The 27,860-nt window shown below is 41.1% G+C and overlaps 1 protein-coding gene across 3 annotated transcripts in view; it reads left to right on the forward strand.

Moving 5' to 3' along the window:
* The window catches only part of LOC140495730 (connector enhancer of kinase suppressor of ras 2), a 577,745-nt gene extending 552,044 nt beyond the window's left edge, over positions 1-25,701 (forward strand). For 2 of the 3 annotated variants that reach the window (XM_072594774.1, XM_072594775.1), the window contains exons 20-23: positions 1,934-2,034; positions 4,386-4,899; positions 16,414-16,613; positions 23,968-25,701. In XM_072594774.1, the coding sequence (XP_072450875.1) occupies positions 1,934-2,034; positions 4,386-4,899; positions 16,414-16,613; positions 23,968-24,183 (1,031 nt within the window). In that variant the 3' untranslated portion in view covers positions 24,184-25,701. The remainder of the gene's footprint in view (positions 1-1,933; positions 2,035-4,385; positions 4,900-16,413; positions 16,614-23,967) is intronic. The other variant, XM_072594776.1, reaches the window with a different exon arrangement.
* The last annotated feature ends 2,159 nt before the right edge of the window (positions 25,702-27,860 follow it).

Below are 27,860 nucleotides of genomic sequence, written 5' to 3' on the forward strand. Positions count from 1 at the left end.
TCACATTTTGTCACGAGCTGTGGAGTTTTGGAAACTACACAAAATGCATCATCTGGCCTTGACAAGGTCTCCATCCTGAGGTCAGCCTGATTGATATGCAAAGCTTCCAGTCTGGTGGGGAGCAGGCTGCTGCCCCAGGTAGGCCTGATCTCCAAACCCAGTGTACATATCCATCCCCAGTAATGGACGGAAATCTTTGTGTGGGGCAGGGATCTAGGAAGGAGGCTTTGAGGCCTGTGCAACACTCCTGTTCCTCCTAAAACCCCCCAGTAGTATCACAAAGGCACTTACTTTCTCTTCAAAACACCTCTCTTCAGCTGCCATTTCTCCTCAAGCCTGAGAAACATTACCAGCTCCTGTAAAGCAGGTTATATCAAAAGGTACCAGTCTTGTTAAAGCATCTAAAATGCAACCTATCTCCTGGGAGAGGGTTGATTTCCTGTGCCTTTCCTGCCTCTCTAAAACCACAGTGGCTCAGTGGTTAGCACTGCTGCTTTACAGCACCAGGGACCCAGGTTTGATTCCAGCCTTGGGTGACTGTGTGGCGTTTGCACGTTCTCCCCGTGTCTGCGTGGGTTTCCTCCGCATGCTCTGGTTTCCTCCCACAGTTCAAAGATGTGCGGGACAGGTGAATTGGCTATTCTAAACTGCCCATAGTGTTAGGTGCTTTAGTCAGAGGGAAAGGGGTCTGGGTGGTTTCTCTTCGGAGGGTTGGTGTGGACTTGTTGGGCCGAAGGGCCTATTTGCACACTGAAGATAATCTAATCTTTAAAAAACCCAGGGTATCTGCAGGTTGGAGTCAGGTTTCCCAAGTACTAGGAAGTCTTCCCAATATATCCACATGGTCACTCTTGACGCTCCATATCTTTAAATGGCTGGCATAAAGTGGCTGGTTTCACTGTTGTTCATCATTTATAGATATGATTCGAATGAGAATATGGAAGGCCTGGTTAGTAGGTTTGCAGATGATATCAAAGTTGGTGGTGTAGTGGACAGTGAAGACCATTATCTAAGAGCACGATGAGATCTTGATCAACTGAGCCAGTGGGCCGAGGAATGGCAAATGGAGTTTAATGCAGACAAATGTAAGGTGTTGCATTTTGGTAAGACAAACCAGGGCAGGACTTACACAGTTAACGGTAGGGCCCTGGAGAGTGTTGTAGAACAAACAGACCTAGTAGTTCAGGTACATAGTTCCTCGGAAGTTGCATTGCAGGTAGCCAGAGTGGTAAAGAAGGTATTTGGCATGTTTGCTTTCATCAGTCAGAGCACTGAATACATGAATTGGGATGTCATGTTACAGTTATGTAAGACATTGCTGGGGCCACATTTAGAGTGTTGCCTTCAATTCTCATCGCTCTGTTCTAGGAAGCATGTTATTGAGCTGGAAAGAGTGCAAAAAAGATTTCCAAGGGTGTTACTGAGAATGGAAAGTTTGCGTTATAAGGTGAGGTTGGGTAGGCCGGGACTTTTTTCCCTGGAGTGCCAGAGGCTGAGGAGTGACCTCATAGAGTTTTATAAAATCATGAGGAACTTAGGTAAATAGCCAAGCTCGTATACCCAGGGTAGGGGAGTCCAAAACTAGGTTTAAGATGAGAGGGGAAAGAATTAAAAGGGATCTTAGGGGCAACCTTCCCACACACAGGGTGGTGTGTGTATGGGTCGAGGAAGTGGTAGAGGTGGGTATAATTGCAACATTTAAAAGACATTTGGACCATACATGGATAGGAAAGAATTAGAGGGATATGGGCCAAATCTAGGCAAATGGGACTATTTCTGTTCAGGAATCCTTGATAGCATGGATGAGTTAGGCTGAAGGGCCTGTTTCCGTGCTGCATGCCTCTAGGACTCTCATTATCAGCTCCAATAGGGCTGTTCGAAAAGATTTTAAGTCAGCAGTGTTTTACAATGAGGTCTTTTTGTTTTTCTTCAGACTACTGGAGTGAAAGTGACCAAGAGGATGCTAATGATGCTTTAACAGTAAAAGCAGAGGGCCATTCAGCAGTGTGTGACACATACCCCCGGGCACCATCAGTAAGTATCTTAATGCAGCTTTGCTAGTTATGTTGGTAGTTTTTGCAGACAAATAGCTCCAGCGATGTTCATCAGCACGTTACTGGGATGCTAGGCTAGATTCGGGGCTGAAGTCTTGGAGTGGGTGTTGAATGCACTTAGAGATGAGTTTTCCACTGCCTGAACCATGTTCGAGTCACTTGAGAAATACAGCGTTATCCGCCTGTTTTTAAATGAATGGAAGCTTCTCAGATAGCAGACGAGGGCTTTCTGTAACATAGTTGGCAAAAAGAAATGGAAAAAAGTTGATTTTATAATGCGGCACGGTGGCTCAGTGGTTAGCACTGCTGGCTCACAGCGCCAGGGATCCGGGTTCAATTCCCACAACGGGCAACTGTCTGTGGGTTTCCTCCGGATGCTCCGGTTTCCTCCCACAGTACAAAGATATGCAAGTTAGGTGAATTGGCCATGCTAAATTGCCCATAGTGTTAGGTGCAGGGGTGAATGTAGGGGAATGGGTCTGGGTACGGTTGCTGTTCGGAGTGTCGGTGTGGACTTGTTGGGCCGAAGGGCCTGTTTCCACACTGTAGTGAACCTAATCTAATCAAAGCGAACTATGATCTGGGATGGACTGCCTAAAAGGATAATAGTAATACGTTCAACTGGAACCTTTAAGTGGAATTTGGAAAGTACTTGAAATGGAAATATACAGGGCACTGTGAGAGGAGTAAGGGAGTTTGACCAATTAGATAGCTCTTTCAAAGAATCAACACAGGTGATACGGACCAAATGGCCTCCGTCTGTGCTATGTTTTGCTTTGATTCCCATGCAAAAATTGCAATTTATGTACGTAGTGCCTCAAATAACATGGTAAGCCATCTTAAGGAACTTTTAAGTGTAGTTCAGCAAACAATATGTGTAATTGAGTCACATGTTAGAACAGATGACCAAAGCACTGGCCAAAAAAGAGATAGATTTTAGCAAAATTCTTAAAGGAGGTGTTGTGAGTAAATTACCACAAGCTATCTTTAATTTGGCTCATTATTAAGAATTCTCACAATCAAGTAATTATTTAAACTTTATTGTATATAGTAACCAAAATAGAACCCCTCAAGATAGTAGGTTAAGTCTCACAACTCAACTTGGCTGTTACCCGATTACTGGTGGAATTTAGCTACAATTCGGGCCAACAGTGTCGTCTCTCAACATGTCCAGGGTTCTGTTCTTGTGTAGTGTTCTTTTCCGGAGTTCTGTCCCCTCAAGGAATCCTGGAATTGAATTGTTATACAATCTTCCATACTTCAAGTTTGTGGTGTGACGTTATTGATAACCCTTTAGATTCTTTCATCCAAAATAATGCAAGTCTACAACTTGTCTTCTGCTCAGAGGTAACTCTCCTGTTCCTTGTTACATTTGGAATTGACTGATTATTTGAAGACACAACAGTCCTGCGATCAATTCCTAAATCTTTCTGCAGGGCAATCAGTTGTCCCTGTGGCATAAGGCAGCCATTTATCAAGCAGTTGTTAAGGGAGGGGGTTAGGGGAGATGATAGCCCAGTGGTGTTATCACTGGAGTATTATTCCAGAGACTATTAATCCAGAGACCCAGGTAATTTTCTGGGGACCCGGGTTTAAATCCTGGCCATGGCAGATGATGGAATCTGAATTCAATAAAAATCCAGAATTAGGAGTTTAATGATGACAATGAATCTATTGTCAATTATCAGAAAACCCCATCTGGTGCACTAATGTCGTTTAGAGAAGGAAACTTCCACCTTTACCTGGTCTGGCCTACATATGACTCCAGACCCACAGCAATGTGGTTGACTCTCCACTGCTCTCTGGGCAGTTAGGGATGGGCAATAAATGCTGGCCAATGACACCCTCATTCTATGAATGAATGATAAATAATTTTTAAAGAAAGCTTTTTTCATCTAACTTAAACTTCTTCTTCTCCCAGACATGACTAATTGCTTTCAATTCCTGTATAAATTTGTCCTTGTCCCCTCACAGCTATTCCAGACAGAAGTATTGCTGCTTCTTTCAATTTGTGAACAGTTATTAAAGTTCTGATGCTTACATTATCACAGAGGAGAGGTGGTTAGAAAGGTGGAGAGGCTTCGAAATGGAATTTCAATGCTGAGGGCCCCAAGAGTTGTTAATGAGATATGAAGAATCTCACAGAAGTGGAAGAGAGCAGAAATCTGAGGGAGGCAGGGCTGGACGGTGTTGCAGAGTTACAAATGTTAGTTGTCTATTTATTAAAATTGCAAATATCAATTTTCAATCTTACCATTATAAAAATACATAAGGCCATTGCTGATAATTGGCAGTAACTACAGAGGTGTTGTCTCTGACTTGTTTCTATAGGTTAACTCTTCGAGTCCCTACCCAGAACCTAAGCACGGACGACATTTCTCAAGTGAGTCAACATATTCACATTCATCGGCTGAGGACTCACGGCACGATGCATCAGGAAGTACCCATTCGTCGGGCTGTAGATCTTCCTACAGAGAGAGGCGGTCATGGCAGGATCTGATTGAAACCCCGCTAACCAGCTCAGGGTTGCACTTCCTGCAGACTGTCCCGCTGGAAACGGATTATCTCGCCGGCAGAACAGGACTAATGTCACCCGAGAGGAGACGGCAGGCAACGTTACCTGTGCAGAGACGCCACAACCATGACCGTGATGGGCCTTTTCCATTGGTGGAGTGTGAGCGGGGGCCTGGGTCTCACAGTAGAGGATGTAAACAACGCAGTCAGAGTCTCCCGAGGAATAGGGAAGCAAGAATGAAAGGACACGCGCTCCCTCCTGGACTCGCTGAGGAGAGGTCCGAGGATGATGAGATCCAATGCATCAAGCAAAATGGTGGAAATAAACAAGGTTGGTGTGCCAATATTTTTAATAGAGCCTATTAGGTTTGGATAGAGTGATTAGAGAATATTGTATGTGACTGGAATTCATTTCATTGAAGAAGGAACTTGCTCTTCTTATATCACCTTGCACATTCTCAAGATGCTCCAATAAGACAGAGCAGGCAATGACTTGCTTTTGCAGTGATGTCCTTGTTGTTGCACAGACACATTGTCAGGTCCCAGAAACAACAGATGGGAAGAGTGATCAGTTAAGCAGTTTTAGTGCCTTTGGTTGAGAGAGAAATGATGGACAAAACACTGAATAATCTTGCTCTTTGATCTCGTTCCAATAGCAATCTGATCAGGCATACGGCCTTGAATTCATGTCTTACCCAAATGACAGAACTGGAGCGCCCTCCTCTGCATAGGAGTGAAGTGTCAACTAGATTATAATACGAAAGTCAAACTCAGCTCCTTGTACCCAAGAGTCTTGTGCCTCAGAAGGGGATCACCACTGAGCCACGTTAGGAAAAACTAAAAAAAAGGCAATCACCAAATCAGGAGGAATTGTTAAATTCCCTTCACATTATGAAGCCCATTTTGTCTTCAATACTGAGTGTCTGCTTTATACAGACAAGCCATTTTCTCTCAGTACCTGGTAAGGTAATAGACAAACTCATAAAAATCAAGGCATTTTGTATAAAAATTATGAGTTACTTTTTATTTACAAACGTAAGTGGGTATAGTTTGTCAATTGGTTTTTAAATGGCATGAGTCTTATTAAATCTCTACCTGAAGCTCTACACAGAAACTATATTACTGCTTTTTCTTGCTTTATAATAAACCTTTAAATAATTCCTAAATGTGTGATAAAAGACAATCTGTCCTTCCACTACAGCTGAAACAGGTGCCTTCTTATAGGACAAAAACATAACTTACTTGTCCAAGTTTAACACATTCACAGATTAAAAGTATGTTTATCTATTGTGGAGTAACTCATAGCACCTTCAAGTTATGATAGTGAATGACAAGTTAAGACAGACATACGATAAATAACTGGCAGGTCAAGATACTCTGTCTCATTCAAGCTGTCTCGCTTAAGTGCACGTATACTTGCCATTGTAAAATAGAGGAGGTTGTGTGGAACAATAGATAATGCTGTGTTTCAGAGCCAGAATCTCTGGGATCAGGACCTACTTGTTGGTCTCGAAAGGAATAGTTTAGATGTGGTCCTTCTGAAGGAGAAGGCAAAGTCCCTGTGAAGATACAAAACAAATCTGTAAAACATAATTTTTTTTTCAACGATTGGTCTTATTGTTCACTTACAATATCTTGAAACAAGTTCATCTAACAAATAACCAAGTCTGATGAGAGATATCAAGTGAGCAGTACAACTGTCCTGCTCTGCTAATGCCAAGAATTGCCATTTGCGTTCCACCATCAGTGGGCGGCATGGTGGCACAGTGGTTAGCACTGCTGCCTCACAGCGCCAGAGACCCGGGTTCAATTCCCGCCTCAGGCGACTGACTGTGTGGAGTTTGCACGTTCTCCCCGTGTCTGCGTGGGTTTCCTCCCACAGTCCAAAGATGTGCAGGTCAGGTGAATTGGCCATGCTAAATTGTCCGTAGTGTTAGGTAACGGGGTAGATGTAGGGGTATGGGTGGGTTGCGCTTCGGCGGGGCAGTGTGGACTTGTTGGGCCGAAGGGCCTGTTTCCACACTGTAAGTAATCCTCATGCAGTTTTATTTTTAAACACAGAGAGGGGCGTGAGTCTGAACAACAAGGGCAATGAAGAAAGGAAAAAGAGCAAGAGGCATTGTCATTGGAGTGGAAAGGTCATGCAGGAATTTGAAAATTAGGCTAAAAGTTAATTCATTTCCATTAGGCCCAGATCAAGGGAGCAAAAGCCACTTTGGGATGTGACCCTGTATGAGGAATCATGGTGAAAGGCAAATTGTCAACTCATGGCACTAACAAAGAGCATAGTCATACTGCTTACTTGATACCTCTCGTCAGAATTGGTCATTTGTTATATGTAATTGATTCAAGATATTATAAGTAAACAATAAGACCAATCATTGAAAAGTTTATGTTTTACAGGTTTGTTTTGTATCTCTACAAGGGCTTCGCTTTCTCATTTGGGGAACAGTGAGGCAGTATTAGACGGACTACATTTCAAATGCTCCTTCTGTGACTAAAACGTCCCGCAGGTCTTGAACCCAGAAATCCTGGCTCTGAAACAGGGCACTGCCTACTGAACTACACAACCTCCTCTATTTTACAATGGGGAGTATATGTGCACTTATGCGAGACAGGCTAAATGGGACAGAGTATCTTTACCTGCCAGTATTTATCATATGTCTATCTTAGCTTGCCAGTGGCCATCAAACTTATAGTGTTTAGCCATTGTTCCCTTGGGATGCAAACATCAAAAATAAGAGCAGAAATAGACCATTTCGCCCTTTGAGTCTAATCTGACATTCAGTATGGATGTGGTTGATTGGTTTTTGTTTGGAATTCCACACTCCCATTTATCCTTGACAACCTTTGACTTCCCTGGCAAACAAGAATCTAGCTACAGCTGTCTTAAAATTACTCAATGAGCCCTATTTTCACTACCTTAAGAGGCAGAGAGTTTCAAAGTCCTATAATGCTCTGACAGAATAAAATTCTCCTCGTCTCTGTCCTTAAAGAGTGAACCGTAATTTTAAAATAGTTCCTCATAGTTCTGGACTGGCCCACAATTAAACATCCAGTTCTTACACACTTTAATCAAGTCACCTCACAGTCTTCTAAACTCCAATGGAGACAAACCCAGCCTATGCAGCCAATCCTCATAACCCACTTATTGCGTGTATCAATGTAGTAAACTTCCTCAGAATTGCCTCCAGTGCAAATACAGTACATCCTTTCTAAAATAGGGATGCCAAAACTGTACACAGTATTTGAGATGTAGTCTTAATAATACCCAGTATACAAAGAACAAAGAACATTACAGCACAGGAACAGGCCCTTCGGCCCTCCAAGCCTGTGCTGATCCAGATCCTCTATCTAACCTGTCACCTGTTTTCTAAGGATCTGCTCCCTGCCCATTCATGTATCTGTCTAGATATATCTTAAATAATGCTATTGCACCTGCCCCTACTACCTCCGCTGGCAATGCGTTCCAGGTACCCACCGCCCTCTGTGTAAAGGATTTTCCACACATATCTCCCTTAAACTTTTTCCCTCTCACCTTGAACTCGTGACCCTTAGTAATTGAGTCCCCCACTCTGAGAAAAAGCTTCTTGCTAGCCGTCCTATTGATACCTCTTATGATTTTGTAGACCTCAATCAAGGCCTCCTCAACCTCAGCCTATCTAATGAAAATAATCCTAATCTACTCAACCTTTCTTCCTAGCTAGCACCCTCCATACCAGACAATATCCTGGTGAACCTCCTCTGCACCCTCTCCAAAGCATCCATAAGTGAAACATCCTGACTGTAATATTCAATTCCTCACATACTAAAGGATAGCAGCCCTTTCACCTATCTGATTATGTGTTGTACCTGCATACTGATGTTTTGTGACTCGTGCACTAGAACATCAAGATCTCTCGGGAGCTTGGAATTTTGCAGTCATTCCCCATTTATTTAAAACTTGCTTTTTTTTTCATTCTTCCTGTCAAAGTGAACATCCTTATATATTCCCAAGTTGTATTCCATCTGCCAGATTTTTGCCCACTCCATATCCACTTGCAAATCCTTTTATGTGTTCTCTATAATGTACTTTCCTACCTATCTTTGTTTCATCTGCAAATTGAGCCAACATGCCTTTGCTCCCCTCATCTGAGTCATTGATTGAAATTGTAAAAGATTGAGGCCCCAGCACAGACCTCTGAAGGACCAGTCTTCACATCCTGCTAAGCAGACATAGATTCCTTTATTTATACCCCCTGTTTTCTGCCAGCCAGCCTATCTTACCCCTTTAAAAGTGATGAGTGATGTTTTGTAGAAGGTATCCATATAAAACTCTAGGGACTTTGTAGGAGTGCTCCCTCTGCCTGTGACCAAGATACTAATCAGCAGACTGAAAGTCAGCAAGCTATTTCGAACTAGCCGATCAAATACCAACAACAAAGACTTCTGGTCAGGTCAAAAATAAGGCTGAATTTGACTAAGCAATCCTGTATCCAGCAATAAGTTCATGAAAACTGGTATATCTGTTTCAAGCACACATTTACCTTCCCTGGTGGTCAGGTGGTTAGGATGCTGTGTTTTCACTACCACATCTCAGGTTTGTTTCCCACACAGAGAATGAGCATTTATAAAGGAGGTGATGACCCAGTGGTATTCTCGCTGGCCTATTAATCAAGACACCTTGTTAATGCTCTGGGGACCTAGATTTGAATCCTGCCACAGCAGATTGTGGAATTTGAGGGGGTGGCAGGGTGGCTCAGTGGTTAGCACTGTTGCCTCACAGCTCCAAGGATCTGGGTTTGATTCCACCTTCAGGCAACTGTCTGTGTGGAATTTGTACATTCTCCCTTTGTCTACAGTCCAACGATGTGCAGGTTAATTGGATTGGCCATGCTAAATTGCCCATAGTGGCCAGGGATGAGCAGGCTAGGTGGGTTAAGCCGTGGGAAAGGCCGGGTTACAGAGATTAGATGGGATGCCCTTTGGAGGGTCAGTGTGTACTCCTTGGGCCAAGTGGTCTCTTTCTGCACTGCAGGGATTCTATGATGATCATCAGTGTACTGCCTCTCACTTTGTTCCAGGAAAGGAAAATAGTGAAGAGCCTTTGGTCAAGACAGGAAGGGACCCATTGGGCCTGAACGGAATTTAGGTCTGGAACAAATTGATGGTACACATTTATTTATACACATGGTTCAGCCTTTACATTTAATTCAATGCAGTCACTATCTGCTACAGATCCATACAATATTCCATTTCACATTTTAAATAAACCTTGGAAATGTCATCTCTGATCCATTTATTCTAAGTTAAAAACCATACAACACCAGGTTATAGTTCAACAGGTTTATTTAGAAACACCAGCTTTCAGAGCACTGCTCCTTCATCAGGTAACTAGTGGGGCAGGATCATAAGACACAGAATTTATAACAAAAGATCACTGTGTCACGCAACTGAAACAATATATTGAACAAACCTAGATTGCTATTAACTCTTTCATCTTTTAGAATGGGTTGCAGGTTTTGGTTCATTAATATGTAAATCCCAGAACTTCTTTCAAGTCATTCTCAAGATAACTTAAGGTTTTATTTAAAAAAAGTGACAGCTCGGCTCAGGCAATGCATTAAAGGTGTGAGGTTAAAGTCTTATCTGTATCCCAAACATGAATCAGACAATTTCCAAAGTAGGAATTTATAAAATGTTATATAGATTGACTGCCTGCACTGACTGCATGCAGATTGTGTAGTTTTTGACCAAAACTAGAATGTGTCTGCAAATACAATTCTGCAAATGTAAATTCACCCCATAGACTTATATATGTGTTGTGTGTGTGCATGTGAGAGAAAGAGAGTGTGTGTGAGTGTGCATGAGAGAGTGTGTGTTTACATGTCTGCATGACTGTGATGGAGTACAAGCCTGTGAGAGGATGTGTGCATGGGAGTGAGTGTGAGGGGTGTATGCATGTGTGTCTGAGAGAGAGCATGTGGATGAGAGAGAGTGTGTGTGTGTATTGTGTAGTGGGGTCAGCTGTAGTCTGACATGAATCCAAGGTCCTGGTTGAGGCTTTTGCCTTGGGAACTGAGCTTGGCTATCAGCCTCTGCTCGACCACTCTGCATTGTTACTTATCCCGAAGTCCACCTTGGAGGATGGTCACCCGAAGATCCAAAGGTCCCTGACTGAAATGTTCCCCGACTGGGAGGGAGCATGCCTGTCTGGCAGTTGTTGTATGGTGTCCATTTGTCCATTGTCATAGCATCTGCTTCGTCTCACCAATGTACCATGTCTCGGGGCATCCTTGCCTGCAGCGTACGAGATAGACAACGTTGGCCGAGTCACCTGACTACCTGCTGTGTACATGATAAGTGGTGTCCCCACATGTAATGGTGGTACCCATGTCGACACTCTGACACGTCTTACAGTGGTTGCCGTGACAGGGTTGTATGGTGTTGTGGATGATGTTGTTCTGAAGCGGAGAAACTACGCCATGTTCTTTGCTGCGTGCAACACGTTATCGATGAGAATGAGCACCTCACCAAGACTTCACTACGCCTCCGCTTCTTGTCTTTAAACAACCACTAAATCTTAAACAGACCATTGTCTGCAGCAAACTGCCCAGCCTTCAGGACAACATCATCCGCAACACCATACAACCCTGTCATGGCAACCACAACAAGATGTGCCAACATGGATACCACTGTTACACATGGGGACACCACCCACTATGTACACAGCAGGTACTCGTGTGACTCAGCTAACGTTGTTTATCTCCTACACTGCAAGCAAAATTGCCCTGAGGCATGGTATGTTGGTGAGACCAAATGGATGCTATGACAATGGATGAATGGACAATGTGCAACAATTGCCAGACAGGGATGTTCCCTCCCGGTTGGGGAACACTTCAGTGGTCAGGGACGTTTGGCCTCGGACCTTTGGGTGACCATCCTCCAAGGTGGACTTTGGGATATGCAACAACGCAGAGTGGCCAAACAGAGGCTGATAGCCAAGCTCAGTACCCATGGGGATGGCCTCAACTGGGACTTTGGGTTCATGTCACACTATACACTCTCTCACACATACACACATACTCTTACATACACACACACACTCTCTCTCATACACACGCTCTCTCTCAGACACACACACATACAACCCCCACACTCACACCCATGCACACACCCTCTCACAGGCTTGGACTCTGTCACACTCATGACGCACTCTACCAAGCACACGCACACATAAACACACACTCCGTCATGCACACACTTACGTGCACTCTCTCTCTCTCTTCCACCTCGCTATCACGCGCGCGCGCGCACACACACACACACACACACACACACACACACACACACACACGTCTATGGGGGAATTTGCATTTGCAGAATTGTATTTGCAGATTCTATTTTTCCTTAAAAAGCACACAATTTACAGGCAGTTAATCCATATAAAATTTCATAAATTCCTACTTTTGAAATGGAGCCAGTCTAACTCATGTTTGGGACACAGACAGTCTCTAACCTCACACCTTTGATACATTGTCTCAGCTGAGATGTCACCTTTTCTTATAAAGCCTAAAGTTATCTCGAGAATGTGACTTAAAAGAAGTTCTGGGATTTACACATTAATGAACCGAAATTTGCAACCCATTCTAAAAGATGAAAGACTTAACAGCAATCTAGGTTTATTTAATATATCATTTTAAATGCATGATATCGTGATCTTTTGCTATGAATTCTGTGTCTTATGATCCTGCCCCACTAGTTACGTGATAAAGGTGCGGCACTCTGAAAGCTAGTGCTTCCAAAAAAACCTATTGGACTATAACCTGGTCTTGTGTGATTTTTAACTTTGTTCATCCCAGTCCAACCCCGGCACCTCCACCCCATTTATTCTAATGATCCAGTTTTCACACCAGTATTCCTGAAGTGTTTTCTGTGTTTTTGCACTCAAGGACCCCACCCCAACCAATATAGTTGAAAGGGCTCTGGACCCTAACCACCCCACTTCCCACACTTCTACTCTCATTGCTTTGAGCACAACGAAAGGGTTCTCTTGACCCTCACCAGTGCCTGTTCTCAGTAGATTGTTTTCTGCCATTTCAATCGCCTCCAGGGAGATGCCACCACCCCACAAAATGCATCGTCCGCTCAGTGATCAGCATTCTGAAGGGGTTATTCCCTCCTTGTTATCCTGATCCGCTCTTTAATTACCCCACTCATCCCCTTCCCACAGCATCTTTCCAATCAAACACAGGGGTCAGAACAGCTGCCTTTTTCCTCCTCATCTCTGTCAGAGTTGCTACCTTCAATTCTCTCCAATTTAGTTCACTGTATTCATTGTTCACAGCGTGGTCTCCTCGAAAGAGTGGAGACAAAACACAAATTGGTTAACCCACCTGCAGGACACCTCCGTTCAGTCTGTGAACATGACCCTGAGCATTTGGAGGTTTGTTATTTTAATTTTTCACTTTACTCTGACTTTGACATCGCTGTCCTTGACCTACGGCATTCTTCCAAAGTTGTCTTTTGATTAGAATACTTCACAGCCTCCGGCCTCAACAGTGAGCACAAAAATTTCAAATCATAATTTCTGCCTTTATAGTTTGATTCACTTTCTTTGTGTCTTTCCATTTTCCTTTTTTTTATCTCTCAGTCAGTGGGACATCTGCCCTAAGTACATCCTTGGTTGTTTTTCTTGCCCTGTCTCTTTAACTCCTTTGATCCTAGAGGGTGACTTTTTCATCTATGCAATGTCCCCTGTCTTCCGCCCTATCATTGACCTTCTTTTTGTCCTTATCCCACTGACCTCTTGCTCAGTACCTGCACCAGCTCTAACTTTTTCCCCGTTCTGATGAAGAGTCATTGAGACTACTGAGAGACGTTAACTCTGTTCTTTCTCTGCCATAACTTGCTGAATATCTCCAGCATTTTCAGTTTCCATGTTTAAAAACTCCATTTACACTCTTCGGACAACCAAGCAACAAAATCAGTGAAAAATCAGATAGGTAATCCAGCTGTGTAAGTCACCTGGCAGAATAGGTAAAAGTGACGCCCCCTATATGTTGCACTGTGACTTCACTACAGCATTGTCTTCCATTGGCAACAGAAAGAATTATGGCTCAGCAAGAGGATAATTATGGTCACTTAAGTCTCAACTTTCCGACAGAGAGTTAAATGCAGTCGTTGAATTGTACTGGCGAAGGGTTCCACCTCAATCAGTTCTGACCATAGAAGCCCAGACAGTGAGAAGCAAAAATAGAACAGCTCCCAAATACGGAATTCAGTCAGATGCACCAGAATGCTCTTTCATTGTTTCAATTGAATCATGGGGGGCAATCTGCAAAAACTAATCCCTTGTGAAAAGCAAGGCTCAATGATGCACCGAGGCCAGTTTTTTGAGATGGATCCTCGCCAAGACGGTAATTTAATTGGATGTGGAGATTGGTTCATCCAGTTGATCTTCCAGTGGATCAGATAAAATAGGAGGAGTGAGAATCAGATGCTGTGTGCTTTATATTCAATCCATATTCCCACCAAGAGAGGGCCATTCAAGTTTGTGCAAGTTACCTCCTTTTGTTTCTGTGAGACAACAGCACTGATCGTTATGCGCATTCTGCCAGTAAATCATGCCTTTCCATTCATATCATTGTCACCATATTACATCTAAAGTTCATCATTCTTTCTCTTCGACACCATCCTCCTTCCCCTAGTTGAAAGTGAGAACTGCAGATGCTGGAGATCAGAGTCGAGAGTGTGGCTCTGGAAAAGCACAGCAGGTCAGGCAGTGTCCGAGGAGCAGGAGAATTGACGTTTTGGGCATCCTCCTGATGAAGGTCTTCTGCCCAAAATGTCAATTCTCCTGCTCCTCGGATGCTGCCTGACCTGCTGTGCTTTTCCAGCACCACACTCTCGACGTCCACCTACCAACCTCCCCCAGCTCAATCTGGTCAATTTCTTTAATTTGGGATCTCAAATGAGGCAAAATGCTTTATTTTAGCAGCAATCATTGTAAATTTTTAAACCATGGGAGCAGCCTAGTGTTTAATTTCTAATCAACAGTATTTCTGTGTCAGTGAATGAGGCTTTCATTTGCTTGACTCGCACCAGAACAGTCATTCCTTCGGGCAGATATCAACAAGTTTATTTTGTTTAAAGAAAGTGAAACAGTGCATGTAAATAATGATGATTTACGAATACGGCAGTTTATTTTATCAGTCATTAATAACCTGCAACTGTTGGTCAGTAAAAGAGTGAGTGTTGCCCCTCCTACTTTAAAAATCCCCTGTTCCCTGTTTCAGGCCAATCAGCAAGGCCACAGTCACATGACGTAAATAATGTAATCTTGTAAGATTACATTGTTTATGTCTGAAAACAGTGGAAACAGCACAAGAATGGAGAATTTGTGAGGTAAGAGGGAGCACTGAGCGATTCATGGTTAAATTAAATGTTAAATGGGTTTTGTTTCCTGTTTTATTTATATAGTAATCTTAAAAGGTACGGCTGATTCACCATATCTGATTTGTTTTCTTGTAACACATATATTTGAATTGCAATGTTGTACATGTCTCTGCAACTACTACTATTGTAGATAATGTAAAATGTGCCAAATGGTTTGTAAGTCAAAACATGTAGTTTAAAATGCAGGGAATAGATTCATCTAAGATTCAACTAGAATACCCCATAATAGATTTGTAGATTGGATGCCTTTTTCATTTAAAGATTGTAAGTGCACCACAGTTTCCGTTGGAAGAATTGCATTTTAGCATTTAATTGCTTAATTTGAGACTGATTGACATGTAGCTGTGATAATAAGTAAGAACTGATCTGATTCCAGTTAACAAATCTCCCATGCAGTCTTTGCCCAGAGAAAACCTGATTATTTATTTAAGTGCAGTTGCATGCACAGATTTCATTATGTATGGAGCACTTAGCAGTCCAAAAGAGTGACTTTTGTTTTAATAGATGGTTGTTAGCCATGCCTCTCTGTAAACATGACATCTGTTGGCAAATATAAATTTATTCTGCTTTTTATAAACCTTTCAATATTGAGTCTAATCTCCAAAAGATATTTTTCAGTAAAGCATTGATTTAGCAAGCATTTACAAACCTTTTATGTTATTGGCCCAATAATATATGTCAAGTATTAATTTTTAATTCCATCTATTTATAATTTTATGATACATTTTCACATAATATTTTGTAGTTTTTCATGGACTGCTCTGCAAGTGTTAGGTTCCCATTTTTGTGTTGTTCTAGTTATATGAAATCCAGCCTAAAATAAAAATGGTATCCCACTCAAAAAAAAACATATCCACAGCCCAAGGCTGAATTGTTGTGTAATGTAACATCAAAAAATTCATAAAATTTCCATTTCGATTAGGTACCCAAGTTAAAGTATCTATATAAGAACAAGAAGAGACAAACAAATTCAGCAGATAACAGGGTAGTGATGAAAGGAATATTAAAAGAAGTATTATTGGATTAAAATCACATTAAAAATACAAAGCAAAACCCTATTCCTACAGGCACTGAAATGTGTATATAAATGAGTGAAGATTGATTGGATTCAATTCTTTTCTCTTAAGGGCGTATCTTTCATGGATACAAACTGTCTCAAGAAGCTCTGCATTTTGTTTTATACCAGCGCACTTGCTGCAGAATCATTTTAGGCTAACTTATAAAATAATTAGGTTCCTTGCCACTTCCAAAAAGCCTTACTTTGTAGAAACCCCTATAACAAAATCTACTCCTATGTCAGTCACAAGTGTTCATACAAAATACAGGCTGGATGTAGAAGTGTGTGTTTAAAGTCCAGTTTGGTCAGTGGCTGTGACAAGATTCAAACGCCTGCAATATTCCCTTCCAGAAAGTACAGCAGAAGACAGAAGATCTACCGACGGGTTGCAGGAGCTGTACAGGTCCCTGGAGCAGGCCAGTCTGTCTGCAATCGGAGAGCAACGCCCTTCCACCAAACAAGAATTCAGAAGGTCTTTTATAAAGAGATGTAATGATCCAGTTGTCAATGAAAAATTGCACCATATTAGGATGCTGAAGAGTACACTAAAGGTGAGAAGCAGCATCACTAACTTCTTCTAAATCTGAAACTTGAGGAACAAGATGCCCATTTGTGGAATACACATTTGACCTTTCTGACCAGCTCTAACACTTAGTTTTAATTGAGTTGAGAGAGTAAAGTGCACAAACATCCTCTCAACATGGGGAGCCTTCAGAGGATGCAACACAGGTTCACAGAATGGTATCCAGGGCTTATAAGGGTGCATTATGAGGAGGGGTTTCAGATACATGGCTTGTGGTCCCCAGACCATAGAAGGTTGAGGATTGAGATGCATAATGTGTTAAGAAGTCAGCAGCACAGACACATTGATTCATCTGGTGGAGTCATCAAGAGGAAAGGCATGTTGAGAGCTAAGCAACTCAAGAATGAAGTCAGGAAGCAATGTCAACACAAAGGATTATCTGGAAATATGGGTTTTTTTAACCTCCCAGCCTGATTCCCCCAGTAATGCTGCCCATGAACGGATGTGGATCATGTGTCAATTAGAGATTTTTGTACTAATTTTGACAGGCTTACCTCAGTTACTGTGTCCAGGGATATGGAAGCAAAGGCAGGACAATGCAGATGGGGTGCACATCAATCAGAGTGTTACTGAATGACAGCTCCAAGGCTAAATGGCTTGGTCCTGTTCCGATGATTGCTTAACTCACCTGAGCAAAACCAGGCCATTTTAATGGAAGCATTAATCTGTTTAAAATATTGGGATAGCACTTCCACTGAAATGCCGATGTTGGAATGTCTAGTGACCATAGTAGCCGCAGTTTTACTGATACTGACAGAGGTAATTAAATATTTTGAATCCATTAGTTTGTTATCCTTCACGTAGCCACATCCAACTTCCTCCTTTACCTGCTTCCCCAAAAAAAGTTCCATATCAAGACTAGAAGAATAACATATCACCAATTATATTGGCCTCTTCAACTACTGAAGTGTAATTGATGTGCAAAAGTTGTAGGTCTCTGCCCAGAAGTGGCGAACCAGAGAGGACTCACCAAGAACTTCCCATCTATTTGCCAGTTTGTCCATTTCCTGTGGCTGGATGCCTGGTTTCTCATCACTTGTCTGTGGCACGCAAGTGAGGAATGTCAGATCAGTTACGATCTCCTTGAATGGTCTAGGAGGTTTGAGGGGCCCAATGGCCCAGTCATGCTCTTATTTCTTATGATCTTATGGATTGGCATCAGAAATCGATAGTGTGGCTCGACTGTATCATGTGAATCATCATGTGGCAGGTTTCGCTAACCATGAGGAAGCTGAGAATTCCTTCATTTTTACAACATATTATGAAGACTCAAAATTGCCACAGTTCTTGTTTTCAATTCCTCCCCAACACCCAGAGCATGAAATGCCGCAAAAGTAAATGACGGTAACTTCAGTCATCTTGCTTGTAACGGGGACCCTCACTCAACGGTTCAGTCAATTGCAATGCTGACCCCAGCAGTGGTCAGCTCCTCCATTTCTCAACGGACACCACACTTACCAAACTGAGGCACCTGAGAAGATCAGCACTGCAGAAGGAACAAGTAAATAATAGTTTTGCATCCTGTGCCAGCAGTGAAGGTCGCTGCAAGGATGGGATTGTGCGGCAACGCTGTCAGTATACCTTCGACTGAAAACTGCAACTTTGCAGCAAACCCCTCACCCAAAATGCAGCTGATTATAGGCATCTTGGAACTGAGCAGTGGGAGACATTTTAGCCATGAGATTTACAGGTTATCTCATCTCTTCTCTCAATACTGCGTCTCAGTTCTGATGTGATACATTAAATGGATTGAATGAGGCAACTGCTTTGTCCAACAGAGTCACCCAGTGTCTATCTGCACCAGAACTGTTAAACAGAAATGAAAACAGAAGAAGATGAAGACATTCCAGGATGCCAGAGATGATGTTATTTAAGCATAACGATTTCTCCACTAAATTATCAGATTATCTCAGAAGGAGAATCAATGAGCTTTATAGTTATTTGAATACTGAGGCTCTCTTTACTAAAAAATCTGTTCACAGTTAGCATGCTTTTATACTTCTGAAAAAGCACTGACAGGTGGGGAATAAATAGGGAATTCAAAAGGAATTCAGTATGAATATAATCTGAGGTATTGTATGAAAGGGTCAGTTTGGCTCAGTTGAGAACGGTGTAAATTCTGAATGAGAGATTTCAAGTCTCGGTCCAGAGTCTTCAACATATAATTTAGGCTGGCACTGAACTGTAGAACTGAAGGAGAGCTTTTTTTCCTCCCCCTGAAGAAAGATTAAACCAAGGCCTTAGTTGTCATGTCAAGTGGACATAATCAAACCCATGGTACCATTCAAAGAGCTCACTTAGTCTCATAAGGGAGCCTCTGCCTCAAATAAACTGGCTCTGGCATTTCCTTACGTAGCAACAGTAATTGGATTTCGAAAGCAATTTGTTTCAGGATTTACTGCAGAAGCTAAAGGCAGGTTTTCAATCAAAAGATTTTCCTAATTTCTAAATTGGCAATTACTGCTGTTATCCCTGTGTGAGTTACACTGACATTCCCGGTAGCTGACAAACTCTTAGTACCATCTGTTGTGTATGACTCAGTCCCATTATGCACAAGTTGTTGTTCTTCAGTTCCTTGCGTAGAAAAGAACCCATATCACCAGTCAAAGCAGAATAGGGTGATATCCTGTCATCCTGGCCAACATACATCCCTCAGCATCATTGGATGAACTGGCTATTCATTTCATTGCTATATGTAGGGTTTTGCTGTGCATTGGTGTTTGTTCTGAGGGATCACCACTCTGTTAAAGGTTCAATCCTTTGGATGAACCTAGGTCTTATCCGCCTTCAGGTGAACTCAAAGTATCTTCTGGCATTATTTTTAAGAAGAAAAAAGAGTTCTCCACAGGGTCGTAGTCAATATGCACCCTACAACCAGTATCACTGAAAAGACAGGTTTTATCAGATTATTATTGCTGTTTTTAAGACCTTCCTGTGTGAATATTGACTGCTGCATTTCTGACATTTTGATACTTCCAAAATACCTTTAAATCATTTTCAGATGTCCTGAGGTTGTGAAGTGAGCATTAGAGATGCAAGCCTTCTTTCTCATTCCAATAATTTATTTCAATTCATTCCATTCCAACAATTCACTTCAACCTAATTAACTATGTGCACTGCTTTGAAGTGTTCCTGTGAGACATGACAAACATATGGTTTAAGCCTGTTTTTGAGTTTTTCAATGAACTTCATTTCCAGCCTGCTTTGTGAAGCTCTAGACGTCCTATTTTGGGGAATGATTGGGAGCAGAAGCGCTGAGATTTTTTTCAAGATTGGTGAAACAACAGGTTCAGAGTGAATCTGTCAAGTGACTTCGTTTTATGGTTTAGGATTATTTGGAGAACAAAACTAAAATAAATAGTTTGGAAAGTGCCTTTCAATAATAACTGCCTATAACAGGACTACCATGTCTTCAAGCATGTTCCAAGCCAAAATGAATAACTTCCACCCTTAGTTGTTGTTTGTACTCACTTCCCTTATGTCAAGCAAGGAATTAATGATGAAAATGCAGTTCTCTTCATCACATCAACATGGTTCTTTGAGATACTTTTGCATTTATAATTTGCAATGAACAGACCATCAGTAGCTAGTGTGGAAAATAAAACAGCAGCCCATGTGACCCTGATTATTCCAGGGTTCCAGCAGTGGTTAAAGGCGCCAATTCTATGGTGGTTGTAGATTCAACTACAGTCACATCATTTAGAAGACATTTGGACAGGTACATGGATAGGAAGGGTTTAGAGGGAAATGGGCCAAATGCAGGTAAATGGGACCACTTTAGCTTCAGAAACTTGGTCAGCATGAACGAGTTGGGATGAAGGGTCTGTTTCCATGCTGTATAATTCTGTGACTCTGTCACACTGGCTCTCTAAAATTTCACATTATTACTGACAATGTTTACAAAAGCAAAACGTCCTGCAGAGCTAACAGATCAACACGTAACTACGATCCAGCTACACTCTAAACAGCAATAACCTTTCTCATAACTTGTTAATCTCTTTCTACATGGAGCAATGATGGCAGATACCAGAGACTCAATTTTGTCCTTAACATTGCGCAGTGAATCTGGCCAAAGAGGGGACTTGAGTTTTCAATGCTTTCTACTAATACAGATTAATCTTATCCCCTTTCTTTCCCTCCCTTCCTACCCCTTCTTCCTCACTTTCTCCTCCTCCTAGCTGTAAGTTATCAATCATGTAGAGTTTGAGCCAATCAGAATTCAACCACCGTCACCAAGAATTGGGTCATAGTCTTCAAACAGTAAGCTTGCTAAAGTAACAAATTCCATGGATCCTAATGGAGGCAGCAGAGAAAATACCTGTCATGATTTAATTAAACCAAAATAGTCATTTATCAATTCTGAATGGAAGCAATCTTTGTTAATGGCCTAACATGTTAATCAATAAGTGCATCCACTTCAAATAATCGGAACCTAAAGCTTTATATTCTCTTCGTTTAATCTCAGATAACAACATAATGGCACACATAAAAAAGGCAGAGGGAAAAAACTATCAAACTGAGTGTCTGTTCCTGTTGATACATGCTGAAAATAAATGAGACTGTACTGCGTGGGGCAGGTTCAGGATCAGATATCCTTTAGATTAATGTACTCCGTTAGCACTCACTAAAGGTCACTGGTTCAACCCATGCCAGAATACAGCTATAACTGTTCGGTTTTTTTCAAAAATTCTTTCGTGGGATGAGGGAAAGTTCAGGTTTATTTCTCAGTAATGTACAATATCAATAAGACACTTAGAGAACAAGATTTCAACCAATTCAATTGGAACAATGCACAAAGGTTCAAAATACGATTTCCAGAACATATTTGTCACACAACCTGATAACTGTCGGCACTTTTGCATGAAATAATATTTTATAAATCTATTTACAAAGATATATGTGGTTGATGTGACCCACCAACTAATGCAGTTCAGAGAGAACTGAAGATTTTGGGGAAAATGCTCAATATGTGTTTCAGGTCAAAAACCCTTCAGCACAGAACTGTCAACCAGTGAAGATCGGAGACAGAATGGAATCCACTACACTGCAGGATTGTTTTTTTGCTCAGAATTTGTTCCTATTTTGACCAAATTGATCTGAAGTGAAAGACAGATAAAGTGTTGAAAACTTGACTAATTGAGTTAAAAATCACACAACACCGGGTTATAGTCCAACAGTTTTAATTGGATATAACCTGGTGTTGTGTGATTTTTAACTTTGTACACCCCAGTCCAACACCGGCATCTCCAAATCTTGACTAATTGTCAAAGCAAACAAGTAGTAATTCCTCCATTGTAAGATTTGGTCAGGAATTATGGCTTCCATTTTAACTCTAGCTATCCCAAAGCTGCATTAAGCAAAATGCACAAAACCTATGCTGTTTGCCACACAGGGATAACTCCTTTCCTTGATGTCAGTTGGTGTCAGGATGCAATTGCAAAGAGTTATAATGGGAGGGGAGCTGTGCTCCATATGTGACAGGGGAGGACCAATATTTGTATACTGTATGACTGTTTCTCTCCATTTTCTTGGAGTGGATAGGCAGACACTGTTGGTAAAACATTGTTGTGAAGGTCAGAATCATTGAAATAGTTCACCTGGAAAACAACATTTCCACACCATATCTCTGGCTAAAAGCACTGGCTAAAAACTCTTCATTTGATGCGCACTGTTTTTTACAATTCCTATCGTGAAATGATCCAGAAAGACTAAGTTTTTCAGAGAACCTACCTCCAACTTTCCCAGTAAAGCTGCCAGGTAGAGTCTCACTGAATGGTGACTCAGAGAAACAACATAGAAATGCTTTCATTTTGTGACTTCAAGATGTCCCGAAGAGTATTACAGTCAGCAAAGTACCTTTAAACTGTTGGAAATGTCAGCTATAACAATGTTAGACACAACAAGTCCCTCCAAACCTCAAGGCTTGTATTTTTAACATGATGGAAACCCTATGGTGGAAGTGACTTGAAATCATATGTCCTGCCCCTGAAAAAGGTATTTCCTATTTACATGGTGGACGAAGTGAGTCAGGCACGGTTCTCATACGCCTGGTTTCCAGAGATAATTAACCACTCAATTCACTGGCTGCCTCCGCTGAAGTGGGGTTTTGGCATCCCCTATAGCCTGGAACCGAGAATGTGTGCCTGAACTTTACAAATTCAATCAGAGAGTCAGGGTATTCCTTTCTTGAGCTAAAGTAGCCCTATGTTTACAGTGCTGCAACACCAGAACAGGTACCTTTTCTGAGAGGGGTAGTTTTGGGTGAGGGGCATTGAGGGCCAAGCACCATGAGGAACGGGGAACAGGGGAGATGATAGGTCTATTAACAGTAGAGAAGATTGTGCCTAGTAGTGCGTAAAACATTTGCAACTGTAAAGCTGTCAAAGGTGTGCAGGGCATGTCAAGAAACAAACACAGAGCATGCTGGGAAAACTCAACAGCTCTGACAACATCCATGGAGAGAGAAACAAAATTCACACTTTGAATCTGGTATGACTCTTTAGAACTGAAAGGTGTTGGAAAACAGGTTTTCATTAGACTTTAGCGGGAGACAAAGAATGAGCAAGAGAGCCGATGGTATCAAGGCCCAGTGAAAAATTAGAAAAAAGGTTGTTAATAAGGGGAAAAAAATTTAAAGGCTGTAAATCAAGATGTGAAGGAAAGAGAATTGGTCCTTTTTACTAAGTGCAAAGTAAACAAGACACAAGCATGGCACTGTGGTGGAGGAGGGAGAGAATGTAAGAGGTACCCTCCTGATTGCCTCAAATGAGAACCTTCAGTAATAGAATTTATGCTCAGATTAGTTGAAAATGTTGTGAGTCAAAAAGTGCGGCACTGGAAAAGCACACCAGATCAGGCAGTATCGGAGGAGCAGGAGCTCTCAGGCATCAGCCCTTCATAATGCCATCATAATGTTGTTCATGGTGAAGGGCTTATACCCGAAACATCAACTCTCCTGCTCCTCGGATGCTGCCTGACCAGCACTGCTTTTCCAGTGCCACACTTTTCGACTCTGACTCTCCAGCATCTGCAGTCCTCACTTTCTCCAAGTTGCTGGAAATGTTGTGACTATGACATTTTATTTAAGTAAGGGGTCTTAAGGGTGACAGACCCGAGGCAGTTAAATTGAGTTGAGATTCAAACAAGCCATGATCAATTTGAATTGACTACTCCTGTTCCTATGTTTCTATCCATGTAGTAATAACAAAACACCTGGAAGCATGGCATTGTCAGAGCATGTTGTTCAATGATCTGAGTCTTCTGAAATGATCAGAATGTTGAGTTTTTTTGCACTTCTCACTTCAATCTATTTACTTCCTCAGGCGAAAGAAGGAGACCTGATGACTATCAACCAAATTCTCGAAGATCCCTACTTAACATCCAAAAGATTTAGAGAGTGGAAGCGGCTGAATCATGAGTTTTTCTTGGACATTTGTGGGTACAGTGCAGTTATGAAGCCACAGAATGGTGCATCTGAACTGGTATTACCAGCACCACTGTTGACACACACACACTCATTCATCGAAACTCATGTGTAAACCAATTTGTACCTGCAGCACACTGCCTGGCAGACAGCAGCGTCCCCATGCTATCATATCTTTAGCATCTACATTGTATATTTGTACATAATATATTCAGCAGTATTCTTGTACATAAATTGGATAACCGAATAGTGTCACAGGATGCCTAATATTTGCATGAGATCACATCTGTATTCTTCCAAACTTTTGTTTTTATTTCCATTGACCAACATAATGTGCTTTCAAACATGCATTGAAAGGACAGGTAGAAGTATTTATAGATATTATAATTACACACATACCATATGTGTTGTATTGAAAAAAAAGCTAAGCTAAGCTTTTAGTTAACAGCACTTATATGTTCCAACAATTTTTTATTGACGACTTAATTCACCCCATCAAGATGAATAATGCTGGTGACAAGCAGTTGATTACAATCTCTGGTGAACCAGAGGGGAATTTCTTAATCTACTCACAGTTTTAGGTGAACATTCATTTTTACGTAAGCATTGAACATACAAATTGCTGAATGTATGTAAAGTATGTAAAGTTTTGCTAGTGTAACACTGAATGAACAAGAGTAATTTTTGATGTCCCTTTGAAAACAACCAGCTTTTATTAAAATTATAGCTAAAAGCTGTATATGAAAATGATTAAAAATATACAAGTATTAATATTTATATATGATTCCCTGCTCACGATTTTTTATACGACTGCTTGTTAAAAGAAATACATTGACTCCAAACTGATGTACCTGACGCCCAGAGGCTGGTGGATGAACTATTGACACCATCAAAGTGATTCACTGCAATGTTATGTTCAAGTTTTGTATTGTTATTAACTGTGTAGTAAGCTGACAGAACTAGCTTCTGGCACCCAGGGTAACTATTCTAAGTATATGCAAGTAGACAGAAGACTTGTTAGACCACACTGTACCTTTAAAAAAAACACAGTAGTAAGATTTATCTGAATACATTATTCTGTTGTCATTTATTGTCTTTATTGCTTGCACTTTACCTGCACCATTAACTGTAGGCTGAGGGGAAGGAGTGTACTGAAACTGTGATAATACTCATTTGGGTCACTTGATGTCAACTGACTTCCTTATCAGTGTTTAAAGACTTCCTTGAGTCTTTTGAGCCATGCAAATTTGAGAATGTAAATTTAGTACGTTTTTGATTTGAAATCAATGGACAACATGTATCAGTTACCGACAGCATTTAACTCACCCTGTTTTTACTTTCTATGACTTGGAGGTTTTTGGCATATGTAGGATTCCATTGTATGTTTCTCCACTGTGTGTATACCTCATGGTACATTGCACATATGTGAATGAGTTGTAAGTTGCACTGCAACAATTAAAAGAAAAAATTAACTTTTTTTTTGCAATGTTATGGTTAACTATTACATGTGTTCTGTGCATCATTGGAAGCAATTAATCCTCATGATTAAAAGGTAGTCTTTTTTGAACAAGTTGTAAGCCTGAGTTGTAAAACTTTTGACTTCATTAAATTAAACTCGCTGTGATACAGTATCTCCTTTGACTAATTTAATCTTCATTTGAAAGTGATGGTATTCATTTTTGTTTGCCTTGGGTGATGGGTAATAAAACTCCCAAATGAGCCAGCTTATTATAAACAGAGTTTCTTGTACATTTTACTACAGTGCAAGTCCATTAAAGTTCTTTCAGTCATTGTAAAATTAATTGACATAAATGTAAGTTATTCTCAATAAACCCCATAAACAATCTGGGAATCTTATATATGGCTGTACTGGCTGCTAAAAGTTAAGTAGCTGTGGAGCAAGACCATAAGACACAGAATTTATAGCAAAAGATTACAGTGTCATGCAACTGAAATGATATATTGACAAACCTAAGTTGCTGTTTAAGTCTTTTATCTTTTTAGAATGGGTTGCAGATTTCAGTTTATTAATATGTAAATCCCAGAACTTCTTTTAAGTCACGTTCTCGAGAAAAAGGATGACATCTGAGCTCAGACAATGCATTAAAAGGTGCAAGGTTAGAATCTCTACACTTTACAGTCTCTCTCTCACACACACACTCTCTCTCATGCACACACTCTCTCTCTCATACACATACAGCCCCCACACTCACACCTATGCGCACACCCTCTCACAGACTTATACTTCATCACACTCAGATACACATACTTTATCAAGCATGCACACACGCAAACACGTACTCTCACACTCACATGCAGATACTCATATTCTCTCACACTCATGCATGCACAGACATATATAAGTCTATGGGGTGAATACGCATCTGCAGAATTATATTTGCAGATGCAGTCTATTTTGCTTAAACAGCGTACAATCTGTGGGCAGTCAGTGCAGGTAATGTTTTATAAATTCCTACTTTGGAAATAGAAACAGTCTGACTCAAGACTGGGATACAGACTGAAGCTAACCTCACACCTTTTAATGCATTGTCTGAGCTGAGATGTCATTTTCTTTTAATAAATCCTGAAGTTATCTTGAGAAGGTGATTTAAAAGAAGGTTATGGGATTACATATTAATGAACTAAAACCTGCAACCCCATTCTAAGCGATGAAAGACTTAACAGCAACCTAAGTTTGTTCAATATATCATTCCAGTTGCATGATACTGTAATCTTTTGCTATAAGTTCTATGTCTTATGGTGCTGCTTTACAGCTACCTGATGAAGGAGCAGCACTCTCAAAGTTAGTGCTTCCAAATAAACCTGTTGGACTATAACCTGGTGTTGTGTGATTTTTAACTTTGTCCACCCCAGACCAACACCAGCACATTTCCATCATGCAAAATGTTAGGAACTAATTAGCCAGGAAACTGTTGCATGCATAAGTGTTTCAATGGGAAACATTCATGTCTGCGCTGGGCAATCAGGTTTTGTGCAACTTGACACTGACCAAGAAAGTCTTCTGACCTGGCAGCATGACTATCGTATTAAACAAAAAGAACCCTCCTCCTTGGCAAGCCTGGAGTGTAATTATATCAAATATCTGGAAACCAGGAGACAATGAATTACACTGTGGCAACTCTGAGCAATTGCAAAACATTTTAAATCAATTTAGTGTTGATTTGGAAAATTGACTCACATTAGTGCCAGAGGGAAAACTGAATGAATCATGTGAAAATGGAATGTCAATTGGGAAAGCAATTACTGCACAGCCAATGTCCAGAATGAATCGGGACATGAATGATGTTATAGAGATTTTTGGGAAGTTTTAAAAGATGTTCAGATGACGTTCAGTAGCTTCTTAAAAAGCTCTCGCAGTGAAGAAAGTGTCAGCTTTGTTTTTCAGTCTGCACGAGATGAATAACTACAGTTTTTTTAGAGCTGGGAGTTTACTGAAGAAGGCAGCTGAAATCCAGGCAAAACATTTACAAGATTTGACATCCATCTCCGACCAAAATCAAATAATTGGATTTATTGTGGATACTCGCTGAGCTGGAAGGTTCAGTTTCAGATATTTCATCACCGTACGAGGTAATATCATCCGTGAGCTTCTGGTGAAGCACTGGTGTTAGTGACCCACTTTCTATTTATGTGTTTAGGTTACCTTGGATGTTTGGTGATGTCATTTCCGATTCTTTTTCTCAGAGGATGGTAGATGTGATCCAAGTCGATGTGTTTGTTGATAGAGTTCTGGTTGGAATGCCATGCTTATATCTTTTTGTGGCTAGCTGA

Source organism: Chiloscyllium punctatum, chromosome 25 (assembly GCF_047496795.1).
Source record: "Chiloscyllium punctatum isolate Juve2018m chromosome 25, sChiPun1.3, whole genome shotgun sequence".
NCBI classification, from domain to species: Eukaryota; Metazoa; Chordata; class Chondrichthyes; order Orectolobiformes; family Hemiscylliidae; genus Chiloscyllium; species Chiloscyllium punctatum.